The following is a 19,714-nucleotide window of genomic DNA, read 5'->3' as shown; positions in this document are numbered from 1 at the left end:
CGCTCCAAAGTCTTTACATGTAGAATTCAGAAATTCAGATTTACTTTTTAAAAGACAAATAACTGATAATGCAATAGACAAATATATAGCCAAACAAAAAGGAAAACAAATATCTACTTCATTCCTTGCAAACTAACTTTAGTGACCACTGGTGAAAGCAAGCAGTAGAAACTTGGCCGAAAGCACTGCATGGCAGATGAGTCACAATTTACCAAAATCTTTTGCCTCTTCTCCTTTATAAACATTCAGGGAAGGACTCTTGGCTTAGTTACCCAACATCCCCTTTGTACCATCTTTTTGGTGGAAATATTTTCAGACTTCCTTTGTCCAAGATTCCAGCTGTATGGCCTTGGGATATTAAAGTAAGTGCAGACATTCAGATAAGCCACTGTAGTTCAGTCCTATCATTGTGTAGTATTTATAGCTCTTAGATCGTGGTGGAAAGAGTTTAGCGTAGTTTTACAAGACCCACTATGCTACACGGCAGTGAAATGCTGTAAAAGATGGTTTACTAGTAATCAGTGTTCTTCAGGACATACAGCCCCAGTGCTCACAGCTGTGCCTTGCCATATGTGAGGCTGAAATAATCTCTCCTTTCGCAGACTCCTGAGGATACATCTGCCCCTTTCTTCTCCTGTTTTGTATACAGTATAAGGAGAAAAAAAAATCTACTGCGTCATTTCATCTCCTCAGTGAGGATTTTATTTCACATTCTCCTTCCTCCTCCCCTCCCCCACACACACACGAAAAAGCTTGAGGACAAGTATACCTGTAGCTACACATCCCAAATAACAACCAGCTTCTCTTCAAGTCAGATACCTTAAACTCAAGAAACATGTTTTTGTAACTGCTAATGAAATGTCACAGGGTTTGTGTTGACCCAAGAGCAGCATTTCTCTGCTTCTCTTGGCCTGAGCTAATTTTAGGTATGGTAACAACCGCCTAGCAGTCAGGTGGCAACTCCCTAACTTGTTCAAGCTTAGATCTCCAGACAGCACTTGTGCAGAGGTCTGACAAACTTACACAGTCACTGTGCAGCAAAGGCTTTCTCCTTGGAGATACTCAGAAGCTGTCTGACACAGACCTGGGCAACTGGCTTCAGGTGGCCCTGCCTGAGCAGGGGGCTTGGATCGAATGACCTCTGGTTTTAGGCTAGCCAATTTGAGCATTTGAACTCACACATGCTTCCCATAACAGTACTGAACCCTGTTTTATCCTGTTTTCTATACTAAAGTTTTCTGATTCTGTAACACTTTCCAATACTTTTTACTAAACACACCAAGTCCTTTAACTAAACCTTTCTGTGTTTTCAGATAACCAATGTACTTCAGTTATTTTAGAGAATATACACCTCAAAATCCTGGTCTCCATTTCATGTTAATCTCATCTTCCAACTGGTGAAGTCAAAGATGAAAAATTCAGTACATTCGTACATTAGATGTTTAAGATTCTGTTGCTGGTGTTGTTTCTAAACTTTTACTTTCGCTTCCTCTAGGGCGCTTCAAATCATAGGCCCAAACGGTGTCTATTCCTTCTCCTGTAGTATGATCTGGGATCCAGCAAGGGAAAGGAAAACGACAGGCGATGATTCTGGCATTAGATTCAAGTTCTTCTTTGAGCTTCTTCTCCAACTGTGGCATCTGTGAGGCAGCAACAAAAAACTTTCAGGAACAGTACAAAACAGAAACATTCTCTAATCTAAGTGTCAAAGACAAGTCCAAGGTTTGAGGAATATTTGAAAAAAATAGGAAGTATTCCTGATACGTTCTGGTTTGATGCATTGACAAAGAGTATCTAAAACTAGAAAATGGTTATTTGCCCTGACCAGTGAGATCACTGCAACTGTAACTAAGTCTTTAAAATTAAATTACAGTAGATGAACCTTTAGTTTAAAAAACAAAAACAAATACACACACACAACCACATTAAGGCAAGACTTTGCATTTTCTAATTCATTATTTTCTTCAGTGAGATTCTTCCCTGCAGACAATTAGAGTTTAGCATCCGAAAATTATACAATTTATAACACCTCAAGTTGCGTGATACTCAAAGGCCGATGCTTTTCATGATTTCCAGTCTAACGCCAAGATATATCTTGGGAGGCTCAAAACCCCACGTCTGGTCAGCAGACCAAAGCAAGCATTCTGCTCTCACTGTATGGAAAAGTATTGGTGTGGTACACAGCACTGAAACTGTGCTTTGTTGGCTCCAGACTATTAACAAAAACGAACACCTAAGTCCCTGCACAGCACTATGTGAAACAGCACATACCACCCTGCAGCTTGCCTTGGTTGAAGACCTGCTCCGTACAACTTTCCTCCATTGGCTTTTGTATCAGCTCAATTTTTGCTACAGGAAATATCATTGCCCCTCCAGAACTGAGCAACACTCTGCCCAGGTACTTTATCTCCCATAAGTATGCCAAAAATGCCTCTATGGATTAAGTGAGAAATGAATTAACACATCTATTTTCTTTCCAACCCCCAGCTTGCTGTTATATTGGGGGCTGGGAGGACGCTGCATAGATCTATCCATTTCTGTCCTTTGCAAAAATCGGGTGTTATGCTTAAGTAGATCACTGCACATCCATTTGGAATTCCTTCTGACAAATGATATCTATCTCAGCGAGTAATTATAGCAGCGAGCTACAAAATTAAAATATTTTTACTTTGATATTGTGGCAGAGCATTTAACTATTAAAAGGTTGAAAGGATAGTAATTATCTACAAATACAGTTCAATTTAAGTCAGGAAGGACACAAGATAAACAAAAATTTCAAACCAAAAAATACAGAACACATTAGAAAACACGACTGGCTTTCAAAAACGTTTTCAAAGGCTAAAGCTAACTTCAACTCTCACATACACGCAGGGCCTACCTTTGATGCTCCATCCCACTATAGCTAAATTTAAGCTTACAATGGGATATTTTAGGAAAATTGTTCAGAGGTTACTCATGGGTATATTAGATCTATGAATGCCTTTAAGTATTCTGTGCTCTGATTTATTCCATACAGCAAATGCTTTTAAACATTTTTGCTTAAATAAATGAGAAAAATAAGCCCAATTTCATATCTCAAACTGAACTAATACACCAGAAGAGACAGGACTAGGTTGTTATAGCAATTAATACAGTCCACAAACATGGTCCTAGCCTAATCTTTACTGAGTAATTATGAAAAACAGTGGTATCTCATGTCTCAAATTAGAAGATTTCATTAACAGCTCAGCCAAAAGCAATTGCATTCTTGAACCAAACTCAAAGTAGTTTTAAGCTAAATCTCTCAGTAACATTAAGCGTTATAACCATACTGTATTTTATATCATTCAGATTTTATTTGTTACATCTATATAGATAAATAGCTTAGTAAAAAACTTTTGTACAGGACATATTTAGTTAAAATTCAACTGCAGTTGTGAACATGAACACCTGGTAAAAATTCTGTCATCCCACCCCGAGCAAGTAAAAGTCTCTCTGCAATGACTCATTGATAAACACATCTTCCCCCAGATGCTTGCAAGAACAGAGAGGTCTCAGAGTCTTCACTAAAGATCAATACATCCCAGTTCTGTTAGCTAATCTTGGATGTGAAATAAAAGCACAGTGTGACAACATCAAACCAGACCACTATTACTATAAAAGCTAAAGACATTTATTGCCCTCAGTCAAAAAAAAAAAAAAAAAGAGAGAGAGAAAATGCATTAAGAGTTTCTAGAAAATCAATTTAGTCATTCAGGAGACTAAGCATTCACAACAGAGAAAGTAAATTTAAAGAACATTATGAGCAAATTAATTCTCAGGACACACTGTAGTTCCTACGTTAGGGTCTGTTACATTTATGACAGTATTTTATTGGAAGAATTAAGACTAATATTTGCTGAATTTACTGAAGTTATTCTGAGACTAAAGGGTACTCTTTCTATCACAGTAGTATAAAAATGGGGTAAATTAGCTAATTTTAAAATTCAGCCAGTATTTCAACTAATCACGCTCACATTCTCCTATGGCATTTGTTTAGTTTACTGAAATATCTTTCTTCACTTGCACTTGTGCTCTTGGTGCAACTGCAGACTTTGTGACTGCAGATTCAAATCTTTATACTGCCCCCTCCTGGAATTCAGGCCAGAGAACACGCAGCATTCAAACCTGGGAACATCTGCAGCACGAGCACTGCAACAGCTCTCGCTAATACGCCACCAGAAAAGTAGGAAAAAAACGCATTTTCACTTCAGTTCTCACCACGAGTTACAACGTGAATCTGAAGTAGGTATTTTAATTCCCATGCTGCTAAAGGAAAAATCAGAGAGTAAGGAAACATCATTATGCTTCTTGTTGTGTCTTCCTGTTACTACCACACCAATGCATATTGCACAGCATAGCATCACGTAAAGCTCTTCACTCCACTTCATCCCACATCTGCCCTAGCACAAAAAAATAAAAAAAGCAGCAGTACGGAAGCATTTATATATTTCCATTTCACTTCTCCATACGCATTCAACATATATAGAAGTTTCTAATGATAAATATAGAAAATGTAATTTTTCTCTTCTGTAGTAAAAAAGAAAAACTAGATAAAGCCGAAAGTCAAAGTAAAAGTCCTGACTGAATTTATCTAATATACCAAAATAGTCTCTATGCAGTAATATCTACAGCAATTTTGAAGAACCCATGGGACACGATGAACATGAGCTACAAGGCCCTCCTAAAAAGCAAAGAAATTTGTACACTTGTTCTCTAGCAATTACACTTGAAGTATTTGTCTTTCTTCCTAAAACCCTCACAGTCTAAAATGAGCAAGGAATTATTTCAGAATACTAGCTACTAGCCTAATTTGAGGTCATCCCATTTTTAGATAATCTAACAAAAGTTCAGTAACTTCCACTGACAAGTTCACAGAAAAGCAGCTGTAGCCAGTTTCTTACTCCCTCCTCTCCCTGCAAACATTACTTTTTTTTCCCAGTATGAAAACCTGAAATTTTCAAGAATTGATCTATCACCTTCTCAAGGCAACTTAAGTACGTCAGTTTTCATTTTGATTCTGAACTTCACTAATTGATGGTAAATACAACGCTACCACTGCTGCCATCCAGGAATGCTTTTAGAGCTCCAGTCTGCACACCATCACAAGTTTTACCAGGTTTTATCATGGACATTAATAACCAACGATGAAATACCTAAATATTATTAGTACTACCTTTGACATTTTATAAATTGATTTATTTTGCAGATGAGTACCTTGATATTAAAATAACTGTGCAAAAATAATAAAACTTACCATTTGAGGTACCCCAAAAATAACAACATTTGTATAATGGGAAAAAGAAACCTGAAAAAAAAAAAAGAGCCTTAAAGAAATGAGCACTCTAATTGGAGAAGTTCTCACCATTCTCTCCTGAACCTTCTAAATACACTCCTTTGAACAGGGATTTAGACCAAAAATAAGAAAGGAGATCCAATATCAAGTATTCATCACACAAACTTCCACATACAGACAACTTTATTCTGCTGAGTAGCAGAAAACTACTGCCTGGTCAAGGATATGGCTCCAATTTCAGGAGCACGAAGAAAATCAATTTAGAAAACACTGTATGATTTTATTCACTGTTATGTTTTCCCACAACTCCTATATATGTTAACATAAGATATGTTTTAAGTTTGCCCCATCTTGTTAAATGTTAGTTGTTGGAGCTTCCCATTGCAATGGCTGGGTTCTTCTAGACAGTGCCCAGTTTTCCAATACACCTCTTCTGAATAAAGAGAAAAAAAGAGTATATTTACACTTTTTACCGATTCCTTGTATCTACTTTACTCTTTACAAAATGCTACTTAAAGAAAAAAGACTGATGGGAATAGCTGGGGGGAGACAAACATAAATATAGCAAAAACTAAGTCTCATTAAAGTCTCAATTTTCATTCAAATGAATGCACGTTGAAAAAAACAGCTTGAAGCAACACTAAGAATCAGGTAACATACTGCACAGCTACAGAAGAACACACATCTAATGCAATACCACAAGACAGAGTTCTTGCACATTAGGTAACAAGAGCCTTGTTACCAACTCCACAAAAGCAGCTCTCAGCAAAGCCTGACATTACAGTAGCCCACATCATTCAACTGGCAAAAGTACGATGTAGTATGCTCAGAAAATCTGTACTGGAAAAGCACAGCAAGTCACTACAGCACAAAACCAGCAGAGCATTGTAAACGTGCAGTGAGCCTTGTTTCTATGCTGAAAGCACTCTTCTCAAAGCCCAATACAGCATCTTGTGGCCAGACAAATACAATTCTTCCAAGAAAGTATCTCTGAACTATGGAAATCTCCCATTCATTCTTAGGTACTCCAGCACCTACCTTCCACAAGTCTGAGATATAGAATTTGGTGTTGTGATGTACCCCATCTCTCCAGGCACGGTATCTGGAGTACCAGACTAGCCAGGGATTTAACTCATAACCAACAGCTTTGAATCCCATTTTGGCAGCTGCTATCACCTACACGGAAGAGAAGAAATCTTCACTTAAAAACAGAGAGAGTGCTAAAAGGTATATTCATCCAAACAGGAGAAAGGACAGAATTTTATTTCCACGTCAAAGGAACGCACATTTGGAAGTAATAAGATTTTAATTCCTAAGAGAATGGTAGTATAGCATACAAAAATTCAGATTATATTTTGCTATTATGATTAGTTCTGTTGAAACTGATATTCACACAAACAAAATTAACCACTTAAACATTCACAGGACAAAACTGTAAGCTTGTACTATGTCTACAGCTCACATAAAAGTTTAATTTAACATATTCATGGCACTATCTTAGAATTCAAGAGTACCAAAACTGACCCTGGAGACAGTAAAACACATAAGCAGATACGCTCAGAATTAGAGCATTCAACCTAGTTGAGAAGCAGTGAAGGGTAAGGCACTTGAAAGATCCCTGCATCAAAGCCAAAATGACCTATCAATGGAAAGTCTGTGAAACCAATCTGTTGACATCCATAAAAATAAAAATTAAAGAAAAAAAAAATCACAGAGCAAACCTCAAAGTGTATCTTTTATCTAATGTTAAACTTCACACATAATTTTGAAAAGGCAAAAGGTAACTCAGTTAACAAAATGTATCAAGTATACTCCCTCAAATCAGACCTTAATATTCAGAATCATTACGCTGTATAGCAAATGTCTTCTAACTAAATCAAAGCTTTTTTTTTTTTTTTTTTTTTAAGGAAACTTCAAACTAAAACAGCACACTAATTTTTAGAAATATTAAAATCTAGGACTGAGCCATAATTTAAAAGGTTACTGCCAAGCTTTAATCAGGAAAAGCCTTATCAGCTATGAATTGCAGGCAAGGTAGAATCAGGAAGAAGTACAAATTTTTTAATACAACATCTCAAACAGCAGTATCACACAATGTGCTGCACAGTATTAAAATAACGCCACTTGCATCACACACACCAAATTTTCAAATATAGTAAAAGAATCTGACATTTTCACCATGCTTGAAAATAAAATATGTTCATATTTGTTCACAGAATACACCATGTAAGTGCTAAATATTTACAAACATGAACAGAAGCTCAACTTTTTTCAGTACAGATGCATTAAGGCAACACTGATCATCCAATCTGGGGCACCTGGCTCTCCAAGCAGCCTTCAGTCTCCATTTAGGCACTAATGTGCATATATACACATGTATATTTATATATATGTATATATATAGGTGCCTACATATGTAGATATATATGGAATTGGAATAAAATACACAGTAGCTAGTCAAATTAGGTGTCTCGGATAAGGGTCAAAAGTCAGAATGCTGAGTAGAGAGGACATCAGAAACTGCAGTTCTCTTGTACCTACGTACTTTTCCCTAGGCCTTACTTAGGTGCAATTCGTTCACAGATTTGGATGTCCAAATACAACTGCAGTATGGACAGATGGTCAAATCATTCACATGAACTATGGACAAAAGCAGTATTCAAGAAAGATCTTCCTTGTTTCCATCAACAACCCACTTAATGCACCATCCTGTTATGTAGGTGCTTTAAAAATAGTACCCAAAATGCCACAACTACAAAAAAATAAATACTATTCTCTGCAGTGCTCTCCCTCACCACCACTTTTGACAAATGGAAGGTCTGGGCAATGCCCTGAAAGCACAGCATCACTTTGGCTACCCAAAAATTTTCCCCCAGACCTCCCTAACTTCTTTTTGCATCTATTTCTGCCCCAAAACTCCACAGCAAGCTGTTGAGCTCAATCTTAAAATAATTTTGCAGTGGGTTGGATGAATCCTAACTTTGCCACATAATGATAAAGACCAGAAACTGACACTGAAAAATGGGTATTACAATACTAAAAACATTTGAAGCCAGTAAAATTGCCTGTCCTATATCCTAATTTCCATACAGAAAAAGCCTTGAACTAGCGTCTGTACTGAAAGTCTGCTGAGAGCAGAGAAGCCTTTCCACAGTTGTTTCCTACCATTCAGCTTTGCAGTGGCTCTGGTTTACCACATTCGTGTTGAAATGGGGCAGCCAGCAGTGTACAATGGCATTAAGACTACAGTTTTAATGATACCATGATATTTATTTTTGTAATCCATCATTCCTTTCTCATCTTTTTGTTCTTCTGTCACTTTTATGCAGTAATCACAGAGCTGCATCTCCAAAAGCAGAGGGTTATTTAAGCTCACAGCCTCACATGCTGCAGCTATAAACCTATGTGGAATACAGCTCTCCAGGAAAACACAGTGCCAATACTTTAATTACATCTTTTTATGTGAACGCAGTGCAATGCCTCCCAAGCAACAAGATGAGGTTATGATTTGGGATGCTACTTTGTCAAGCTGAGAGTAAGGCTGGAACAAAACTATCGATTGTTCACCTAAACTAAACGTAAACCATTCTCAGGCTTTGCATAAAGCTTGGTAAAATACAATGGGTGTGAAGGAAAACATTTGTAAATATGACAAAGCAGAGGCCAGTGGGGGAGTATTTGTCACTTTTCTGAGGTAGAGAAGGAAGGAGACGTCTGTAACTTACAACGCGGCCATCCCCGCTGCCAATGTCAGCTAGAGAGCCGCTTCTGCCCTGCAACATTTTCAGGACATTCTGGATCTGCGCTGAGGTGGCGGGGACGAAGGGCAGGCACACCTTCCTGAGGGCCGGCGCCAGGAAGGGGGTGACCACGGCGTACAGGGCCACCAGCACCCCGCCAACTGCGCCCGTGGCCAGCAGCCCCCACTGCCTTCTTCTGGAGGGCTCCTCAGGGCTTCCTTGTGCGAGTGGAGCGGGGCTCTCGGCCACCAGTGCTTTGGACATCATGCCTGTGGACAAAGATTAACAGGGGGATGGCTTCACTAACTGAGGGATTAACAGGCAAAACATCATGATGTGACACGTGTCACACAATAGGGGTGCTTAAACACTTCAGTTGATTCCTAGATCTTAAAAAAAAAGTTAAATATAAAGTCAAATTATTGCATATAAGAGGCTGAGGTACTAGGTTTATTGCTCATGAAGAAAAAGAAGAAAAGACACCTTGCCCTACTCCCCCGACCCCCCGCCCCACACCCCACAATGAGGGACCCCCCCGCCGGCAGCCGTATTTATGGAGGAGGACCCTACCACCCCTCTACGGCGGGGGAGATAAGGGAGGAGAGCGAGCACCTTTCTGCACACGCTGAAGAGAAGATCCGCACGGCTCCCTTCGGCAGCGGGGCTGTCCTTCCTTATTCTCTTCCCGTCACCTCGCTGCGGCCCGCCTGGCGCCCGAATTGCGCCTAATCGCATTCCCCACCCCCCCCGCGCCGCGCTAGTGGACGGAGCCGCGAGCGCCGCGCAGCGCCCGGAGCCCCCGGCCGCTTCCAGAAAGCTCCGCCGCGGGCGCCACATAAGTTCCCCCCGCGAAATATGTCGCGGGGCGGCCCTTTGCGCAGGCGCGGTGCCGCCGGCGGGCGAGCGCGTTGCGTCACGGCGCGGCGTGCAGGGCGGGCGCGGCTCGTGCTCGGGTGGCCGTTGGGAGCGGTTGGGGGCCGTTGGGAGCCGCCGCAGCCATGTCGGCCATGGGGACGCTGGCGTTTGATGAGTATGGGCGGCCCTTCCTCATCCTCAAGGACCAGGAGCGCAAGACGCGCCTCATGGGGCTGGAGGCGCTCAAGGTGAGCGGGGGGGGGGCCCGGCAGGCGGCGGCGGGGCCCTGCCGGGGATGGCCGCCACACGCGGCCGGGGGGAGCCGTGCGCTCGGTTTTCCTCTGTGAGCCTTAAACGTGCGAGTGAGTTGTTCTTCTATAAGCCTTGCCTCCACGTGTGACAAAAAGGCTTGTGAAATACCTAGCCTAAAAGCCATGTGCATGTGTAGGTCTTTTTCCAGTCATACTTCTCTGTTGCTACTTAAAATATAACATTTGCCATACTTAACTACCACAATATAATAGTTTTTCTCAATATTTCTTAGTTTAATACTGCTATTTGTGGACGCAAAATACTGATTTAACTTTTCCGTTCTTTTATAGTCTCACATAATGGCAGCAAAGGCAGTGGCAAATACCCTGAAAACATCCCTCGGGCCCAACGGTAATAAATCACTTTAATTATTTCTACTTACTAATTGTTTTTTTTTTCAGGGGTTTCTAGGTTTGTCCTCACGTTCTGTCTTTTTCAGGCTTGGATAAAATGATGGTGGACAAAGATGGTGAGGTGACAGTAACCAACGATGGCGCTACCATCCTGAATATGATGGATGTGGACCACCAGATTGCCAAGCTCATGGTGGAGCTGTCTAAATCTCAAGATGATGAGATTGGGGATGGAACTACAGGAGTCGTTGGTAAGAAAAGATTTTACATTTAGTTTGGGATTTCTAGTTTTAAAGCCAAGTTTCTTAAACTATTTTAAGAAATCACTTATGGAGTGACAGAGGCTTTTCTGAAGCACGTTTTTAGAGTATTTATTGCATCGCTATTCTTTTTAGTTCATCTGTTAGGAGGTTTTTTAATCCAAAAGATGCTTTTGTGTCTCTCTTAAAGTATGGCAGCATTTGAAGTTAGTGTTGGAAGGCCTCTTTGTACTTTCAGAACTCTTTGCATAATTTTCTTCCATAATGATCTTACTGTCTCCTGTGCTTTTACAGTCTCAATGCAGTCTTCTTTCTCAGTAAGTAGGGCATTGATGGCATTATTATTACCAATATTATTACCTAATAAACCTCAAACTGATACTGCAGAATAAATCCAAAGGTATACTTCTTAAGCTTTTGATAATGTATAATACAGGATGCCTCCATCTGTGGGAGAGTGAACATTATTTAAAAATTTTGTTTTACAGTTTTGGCTGGAGCACTGTTGGAACAGGCTGAGCAGTTGCTGGACCGTGGTATTCACCCCATCAGAATAGCAGATGGTTACGAGCAGGCAGCTCGCATTGCTATTGAGCATCTCGACAAAATCAGTGACAGCTTCCCAGTTGACCCACAGAACACAGAGCCTCTGATCCAGACAGCCAAGACAACGCTAGGCTCTAAAGTGTAAGTTCACAAAACCTTCAAGAATATTGACAAATGTTTATATTTTCCATACGTACATGAAAATTTACAAATACTTATATTTTCCACTTAAGTTGAAAGGAGAAATCCTTGATGCTTTGATGAATTATTAAGTTATTACTAGAGTTGCTGCTCTTTAATGTTTCTTTGATTTTGGCTGCTTTCTCAATGGACTCTTATCTCTGGATAAGAAACTGTGAAACCCTTGTTCTCTAAAGGGGCAAGTCCATGAAGTTAAACAGCTGCACAATCAATTCCGTTCTACCTATTTTATTCTGTGTTTGTGCATCATAGCAAGTGCAAACTTTGTAAAAGTAGCTACCTGTTAGTTCTCTTTTTTTTTTTTTTTTTTTTTTTTACCCAAAAAGACATGTAGTGTTAGTTACTGGTTCCATAAGTGCATTTTTATTAAAAATACACAAATCTAAATTAAGATCTTGGGGGTAAAAGTGAGCTTTCCATTTGTACTGTAACGTTTATTTGCTATATAGTATGGAGTAAATGAGCATCAGTGTCATTTCCCAGTTTTATTTCTTGGGACAGTTTTTGTCTGTCCCTCTTTGGGCACTAGCTTTCTAAGATATTGTGGAGTTAATACCTAAAATTATAGGAAACGCATGAGAGAGAGTTAAAACAGAAAAGTACAGAGAGGGATGTCTCTCATTTTTAATTACTGTGGGCCTGTTTTTGCAAAGTGCAGTTTATGATTGCAGTATCTTTTGACACATTGTAAGAGCTTCCTATGCAGACCTGTCTTAATGTTGGTTTCTGGGACTAGAGTATTTTGAGTAGTTAGTTCTCCTTGCTTGCTTCAAATCTGCGTCTTGCAACTGTGTTCATGAAGACATGTGTTCTGGTTTCTGTCATGTTTGGCATGTTCAGGTGAACCAGTGAGCAGGACACCCTCTCTTCATACAGCAAACAAGCTATTAGTAATACTAACATGTATATATATATGTATCTGCACATACATATATATACACGCATATATTATGTTTCATATTGACAGAGTCAATTTCTTTCTTCTGAACTGTATACATGTAACACATCTTCCTTGTATTCTCTTTTATTTAGTGTTAACCGCTGTCACAGACAAATGGCAGAAATTGCCGTGAATGCTGTACTGACAGTAGCAGATATGGAACGTAAAGATGTTGATTTTGAGCTGATCAAAGTGCAAGGCAAAGTGGGAGGTAGACTGGAAGATACGCAGCTGGTTAAAGGAGTGATTGTGGATAAAGATTTCAGTCATCCGCAGATGCCTAAAGTAAGCGAACACTCTGGTTGTCATCTGTAACAGTTTAAATGATTCTGCATAGAAATAGACCAAAAATGCTGTTCTAGCATTGAAGCATTTAAACACCGCTGTGGTTTGGCTTGTTGCTTCACTCATGTATCAACAGAGGAAGGGAAGAGGAATGTTAAATTCTTTGTTGGATAGGACCAACTTAGAAGTCACAAGAATCTTGAGAAATGATTGGGGAGATGATTACTGCACAACTAAGTGAGAACAAGCATAAAGTGCAAGTCATTGGTAGAGAGTAATGCGAAGAACTGTGTTAGAATTGAGAACCAAATGTCAGTGTACTGATTTTTAATGCAACTCAGTATCACAAAACTTGTACTGTTACACTCTGAGTTGGAGTGTTGTCCTGTTTGGAACACCATAGAAGTAGTATTTTCAATGGTAACAGTAGGTAGGAGTTTTTTGTTGTTTTTTTTTTTTTTTATTAATTTAATACTTAAAATAACTGGTAAAGATTGAGTGCTTAAACGGTGTCTAGAAGCTGTGGAATTTCTTTTGAATTAGTTCAATTTTTGATAGAAGTGTGTGGCTGTTAGTTAAAACTTCAGAAAGAGTCAAGTGATCTTCAAGGTTCTTTCTGTCTCTACCTTTTTAACAACGTCTGTACATTGTGCAAATACAAGAAAGAGGTGTTACTGTGATTAAAATGCAACCTTTTCATTTTATTTTATTTTATGTTAATGTACAGGAGCTCAAAGATGCTAAAATTGCAATCCTTACTTGTCCATTTGAACCACCTAAGCCCAAAACCAAGCATAAGCTTGATGTCACATCTGTGGAAGATTACAAGGCACTGCAGAAATACGAGAAGGAGAAGTTTGAAGAAATGGTGAAGCAGGTGGAGTGTTCAACGTTACTTCTCTGTTTTGTAATTTTTCATAGCCTTTACACAAAACAGCATAATGCATTGATTTATTCCTGCAAATGAGCTACTAATCCAGATAAGAGGCAGCATACAAGGAATTGTAAGGCTGTGAGTGAAAGTTAAGTTTATGGAAGTAATAGATAACACTCTAGTTTGAAATGTACTTTCAATTCTATATGTGCCACTTATACAGATACATGCCTTCTTCAGAGAGTTCTGTTTTGAGAAAAGTGCAATTAAAACTGTTAAGAAACTTGTCTTCCTTTCTGGTTTAGTGCTTATCTGTAGATTGTTGTGTGTTGATTTCAGATAAAAGACACTGGTGCAAACCTTGCTATTTGCCAGTGGGGTTTTGATGATGAGGCAAACCACTTGCTGCTCCAGAACGAGCTGCCTGCTGTTCGTTGGGTTGGTGGACCTGAAATAGAAGTAAGTAAAATCTTCAGAAACCAGGATTCGCACCAGTCCTCCTGTTATACAGCCATATTATACAACCAGCTTGTTGTGTAGTGCTGTACCAATTAAGTGTGGGCTTTTTAGGTAGAACTGCATAATGAGGTGTGATATTGGTAAATATTGGAGCAAAATCACTGGGAAGATCTAGGGGAAGAAACGAGGATTATTGGGGTTACAGTCTATTATTGGTGTCCGTGCGTATTGCCTGTTGCAGATTTTATGTGGCTGGAATTGCTTCTCCTTTCAGTCTTAGTGTTTGTAGAAACAAGGCATTGCCTGAAATCTGCCCTTTGACTGAAGCAATGAGAATGTAACTTTGGAGGCATTTGATAGATTCGTTTCTATTAGCTTATGCTATTTAAGCACTATGGAAAAGTCTTCTCAAAATAATTGATGGTTGTTTAATTTTAGTTAATTGCCATTGCAACTGGAGGGCGCATTGTTCCTCGCTTCTGTGAACTCACACCAGAGAAGCTGGGGTTTGCTGGTATCGTCCGAGAGATCTCCTTTGGAACAACAAAGGACAGGATGCTCGTCATTGAACAGTGTCAGAATTCTAGAGCTGTAACCATTTTCATTAGAGGAGGAAATAAAATGGTAAGGTGCTTAGTTTGTGTCCTCGTTTTGGCTGGGATAGAATTGGTCTTCGTCCTAGTAGCTGGTGTGATGCTGTGCTCGGATTGAGGATGAGAATAATGGTGATAATGCACTGATGCTCGCTTGCAGTTAGCAAGTGGCTGTGTGCTGTTTAGCTGCCTACCAGGTTGGATCACAGCAGTTCATTACTAATGTTTGATGCCTCAGTTGTTGAATGTGTAGTTTCTTTCATATTAAGAGCATGTTAACTCTTCAATTATTTTTATCTAAATTTTACTCTGCACTGTGGAAGAATTTGGGGGAAGTGGGGCTGTAGGCAACAGTGACTGTTAAGTCATGTTAAATTCATATCCCATATTTTTGAATGAAAACGTTATGTTTCTCACTATTAGACCATATTGTTTGTAAATAGAGAAATAATTTTATTTGTGGGTGCTTTTTTTTTCCTCATGGAAAGGTCATTTTTATGAGTAAAGATATATTAGTATTTTTGCGAGATCAGGTTTTCTGTGCTTCTGTATGTCATTTCTAATTTATAACAGTTTAAAAGAACAGAATGAGACCATTTTTAATGCTTCTCTACTTAATCTAGTCATTGACTGAACTGTTAGTGTGGAATTACATTTAGTATAGGTCAAATTCTACTTTGGGTGAAAAATGGGAAAAAAAAGAATTTTAAGTGCCAGTCTAAAGAGTTCTTTCAGAAAACAAAAATGCTTCATGAAAGGTTAGCATAGCTTGTTAAATCCTTCTACATCTGTTGGAGTTGACACAAATTGCAGTCTGAAAATAATGTTGGCATTTACATTTGTGGCTTTTGTCTTGGTATGTATTTTTCATTCCTTCTCTACTACTAGGAAGCCAACACTTCTGAAGTAGTATAGTATAGCAGCAGTAGAGCAGTGAAGAGATCCTCTAGTTCATGTGCAGTTTTTGTTTCTATACTCGGAAATTCATCTTCATATCAGTCAGTTGTGTGCTGTAAAGTATGTGCCATGTTCTAATTCCAGATCATTGAAGAAGCAAAGCGATCTCTTCATGATGCATTATGTGTGATCCGGAATCTTGTCCGTGATAATCGTATTGTGTATGGTGGTGGTGCTGCTGAAATTTCTTGTGCCTTGGCAGTCAGTGAAGCAGCAGATAAGGTAAGGAAGAAACATTCTACAACTCTCTTTAATTTCCCATGGAGAAAAAAAGGATTAAGACCATTTTAAGAGTTTCCAAAAAGCTTCAAAGAGCTTCCAGAAAAATGCATATTACAGAACTTCCTGACATTCTCTGATAACCAGCATTAAAGTTTTGCTTCCCCTCTTTGTAAAGTTGTTGCAAGTGCCTTTTTATGTTTTTTCCTAGTGCCCATCTTTGGAACAGTATGCCATGAGAGCTTTTGCAGATGCCCTGGAGGTAATCCCCATGGCCCTGTCGGAGAACAGTGGAATGAATCCAATACACACTATGACTGAAGTACGGGCTAGACAAGTGAAAGAAAATAATCCTGCTCTCGGCATTGATTGCTTGCAGAAAGGAACAAATGGTAAGATGTGTAATGGGGAGAAGGAGAGAAGCATAACAGGGTTTTCTTCCTCAAAAAATGAAAAAGGTTATATTTTGTCCCCCAGCCCCTTTTTTCTTTTAATTTTTTTTTTTTTTTTTTTAAGATGTCTGTCACTTCAATTATGAACTTTTTTCCCTTGTCCTGATAAATGGGAGTGGGAGAGACACATGATGTCTGATAGGAAGAAAACGCGTAACTGCTTGAACCAAAAGTGACAAGATTAGTTGTAGATCCTGCTGACCTGGTGGGACAGGAATAAAAACTATTCACTAAGAGGCAAAAATGGGATGTGTTCTTAGTACTGTATTTTTAGTGATCCATTTTACAGTGCAGTCCTACCAACCAACAGTTGTTTTGAGAAACAGCTTGCGAAGAAGAAAGCAAAAGGTTGGAAATGTCTTTAGGTAGTCTTGTTCACACTGCTACATGCACATGTATAGACCTATAACAAGCAAGTGAAGGCTACAAAATCAGCGTATGAAAATACGTTTTCATCTGAATTTACACTGTTCAAATTCTTATTTTCATGTTCCTTTCAGGAAAAAAAAAAAGGCAGTACATTTTGGAACACAGCATAAAGCCTTGTGTTTGTGTAATGCATAGCCCTTCCTTGATTAGATGTCTCTGCATTATGGCACGTCAGCTTTCAGTGGTCATTCTACCCCTAGGATGCTTCTAATATTTGTATATAGAAGTACAGGAAGGTGAAGTTATGATTGAGGAAGGCTTAATTGGGGAAAAGAGTTTGATCTTAATGTTCTATGGTCTTTGGGAAGAACCCAGACTTAAAGCTATAGTTTATGCAAAGTATTCATTAACTATGGTGGGCAAGAGTAATTTAGTATCTTTAAAATTATATAGTAAATAACTGTCTGGGTTAAACATTACATTCAGGTTTGAGGAAGCCATCTAATTCTTTCACATGTCTTTTACAGATATGAAACAGCAACATGTTATAGAAACCTTGATTGGTAAGAAACAACAGATTTCTCTGGCGACTCAGGTCGTTAGAATGATTTTGAAGATTGATGATATCCGTAGGCCTGGAGAATCTGAAGAGTAAAGGTTGAAAAGCAAGAAACATTAAGGGGGCCACAGCAGTAGCGAAGACGGTAGTACTCTGATGCTTCATCTTCAGCTATTTATTTTGGACACTGTTTCAGATACTGTAATGGCTAATTGTTGGAAATAAAACACAATTTAGCACTGATGGTTTCAGTACTAGTTTTGGAAGCCTCATTGCATTTTTTCTTAGAGGGGTGTGAATGTTCTTAGGGAAAAATTCTTGAATGTATGGGGAAGGAAAAAAAAAAAGCATGGATAATGCATTAATAGAATTTTGTAGGTCCTTTTTCCATTGCTCCTGCAGCTAATTCCTTTATCTGCCTGTGAGCTAAGTCTGCAGATTTTCATTTTAAGAGGTCTTCTGTCCCTCTTCAGTGAAGTAAGCAGAAAATTATTGTAGCCTCTGGTAATTCTTAAATATCTCAAGTATGAATTTTAAATTTGGCAATGAAAAATATTCGGATTACATGCTTCCAGTTCTCACTTGTGGTACTGAGTATGAGGTTTTTTTATATCAAGGCAACCTGTGCTTGTTGCATTCCTGGGTTTTGACAGCCATTGAGTAATTACAGTGTTAGAGCCATTTGAACAGTGGCATGTACGAATATCACATTACAAGAAACAAGCTACATAACCAGTTCTGCACCAAATATGACCATCTTAGAAGTTCAGGGTTTAGGAAACCCTAAAAAACAAGGTTTTAGGAAAGGGTTTAGGAAAAAAGATTATTTGGATCCTTGCAGAATCTTCAAACCAATTCTCTGAATACTTTAACTTTCATTGGGCCTGTTACCACTCACATTTAGTGTATTCCTGGTTGATGTGCAGGGAGGAGTTTTTTTACAGGGATATGCATTCAGCCATGCGTTTGGTTCTTTTTTTTTTCTTCCCAGAACTTACCTATGCTACCGAGAATAAATGTACGTACTTCATATGTCCCAAAAATGATTTTAAAAAGGAGGAGTAAAATTTACCTGTAAGCTGCCTTGCATCTTTGCATGTATAATTCCTAGTAAGAAGCAAGTAGCAAACCAGAAATAACATGTAGGTTTTTGTTGTGGGGTTCTGTTAGGTGTTCTGTTTTTTTTGTTGTTGTTTGTTTTTTCATAGTAGTACAGAGGAAGCTACTTCTCTTGCCTCTGTTAGCTAGCATGTTCTGTTTTAGTTGTGTTACGATTACCACTTGAGTGAAACAAAATCCTTCAGTGAGTGTCAGTAGAGGAAGGTTAGAGAAGTCTGATTTTTATGGTGTGAAAGTTCCAGTGCTGGTTATGATAAAAGTGTATTTCCATAACTATTTAAGAAGGAATCCCGCAAAGCTTTATTTTAATTAGTTAGAAACTGACTACCGTAACTTCTGTTCATCATTGTTCTCTTCCAAAATAGGTTTATTTACATGCAGATCAATGAACAGAACAGTTGCACAGTTTTACTGCAGCTGAAGTCTGGTACTTGGAATTGATTCATGGCTGTAATTGTGACTAAAATCCCATAAATCCATTGGCTCATGTAGAGCCAGCTCTTACTTTGCTTAATAGCTCCGAATGAACGTGGCTATAGCTCGGACTTCCAAGGAGTAGTTTAATTGTACTGGTGGGATTGTACATAAGATGGAAAGGAAGTGAGAAAATGGTTTGTTGTTTGTGTTTCATTAGTTTTTCCCTTCAAGTCTGTAACAGTGAATTCCATGACCAAATTATTCAAAAGCTTCACTTCTTTCAGTTATATTGTCTTTTGGCATGGTGTAGATGATGTGACCTATTTAAAATGGGAGATGCCCAGAAGAAAGGCAGTGCTGGACACTGCTTCTCTTGTTCTGAGTTTGGTATTCTGACCAGGAGATGTGAGGGAGGGCAGGCTCTGCAAGCAGCACTGCCACTAGAGGGGAGAAAGCTGTGGCGATGCTCCACACGTTGTATATGGAATTGGTTCACAGCAGCTTGGAGCCTACAGTTTATGTGTACACCAAATTGTTCTCGCTATCAAAAAGATCTGCAGCATGTTATGCTGGTAGTTTCTAATGATACATGAATTGAAATCTGGTCAAATTTATGTAGTGGTTTTTAATATTTTCTATCATTCCTGGGAACATATTTTGTTTGTAGCAAACTGCCTAATTGAGAAGTCTCTAGAACAGCAGGGAAAAGAGTACCAGAATTGCAAGATCACATCTTTTTGTTAATCTGACTTAAGGAAATAAGACTTTGTGCTCTGTATATAAATATTAACCTTCAGTCACACCTCAGTATTGAAAGTTTGAAGTTCAGTGGTGGAATGCTGGAAAAAAAATCTAAAAATGAAGAATTAGTCTTTTATTAGAGACTTTGA

The 19,714-nt window shown here is 38.9% G+C and overlaps 2 protein-coding genes across 3 annotated transcripts; one reads left to right on the top strand and one right to left on the bottom strand.

Annotated features, from left to right (window-relative positions):
* Positions 1-679: 679 nt before the first annotated feature.
* On the bottom strand, positions 680-9,924 carry ATPSCKMT (ATP synthase c subunit lysine N-methyltransferase). Of its 2 annotated transcripts, XM_084508653.1 has the most exons (5): positions 9,667-9,924; positions 9,040-9,323; positions 6,353-6,490; positions 5,276-5,326; positions 680-1,640 (listed from the first exon to the last, which is right to left on the bottom strand). In XM_084508653.1, the coding sequence occupies exons 2-5, from the start codon at positions 9,319-9,321 to the stop codon at positions 1,443-1,445; spliced, it is 669 nt and encodes a 222-aa protein (XP_084364779.1). In that variant the 5' UTR covers positions 9,322-9,323; positions 9,667-9,924; the 3' UTR covers positions 680-1,442. The 2 variants fall into 2 exon arrangements, with proteins under 2 accessions (XP_084364779.1, XP_084364780.1); XM_084508654.1 differs by lacking the exon at positions 9,667-9,924 and having other exon boundaries at positions 9,040-9,580.
* On the top strand, positions 9,922-17,531 carry CCT5 (chaperonin containing TCP1 subunit 5). Its single transcript, XM_084508650.1, has 11 exons — positions 9,922-10,157; positions 10,512-10,572; positions 10,661-10,825; positions 11,323-11,521; positions 12,614-12,806; positions 13,534-13,683; positions 14,020-14,139; positions 14,578-14,763; positions 15,774-15,911; positions 16,120-16,300; positions 17,257-17,531. The coding sequence occupies exons 1-11, from the start codon at positions 10,053-10,055 to the stop codon at positions 17,382-17,384; spliced, it is 1,626 nt and encodes a 541-aa protein (XP_084364776.1). The 5' UTR covers positions 9,922-10,052; the 3' UTR covers positions 17,385-17,531.
* The last annotated feature ends 2,183 nt before the right edge of the window (positions 17,532-19,714 follow it).

The sequence above is a fragment of the Aythya ferina genome (assembly GCF_964211825.1).
Source record: "Aythya ferina genome assembly, chromosome: 2".
Lineage (NCBI taxonomy): Eukaryota > Metazoa > Chordata > Aves > Anseriformes > Anatidae > Aythya > Aythya ferina.
This window is presented reverse-complemented; position numbering and strand designations above follow the sequence as displayed.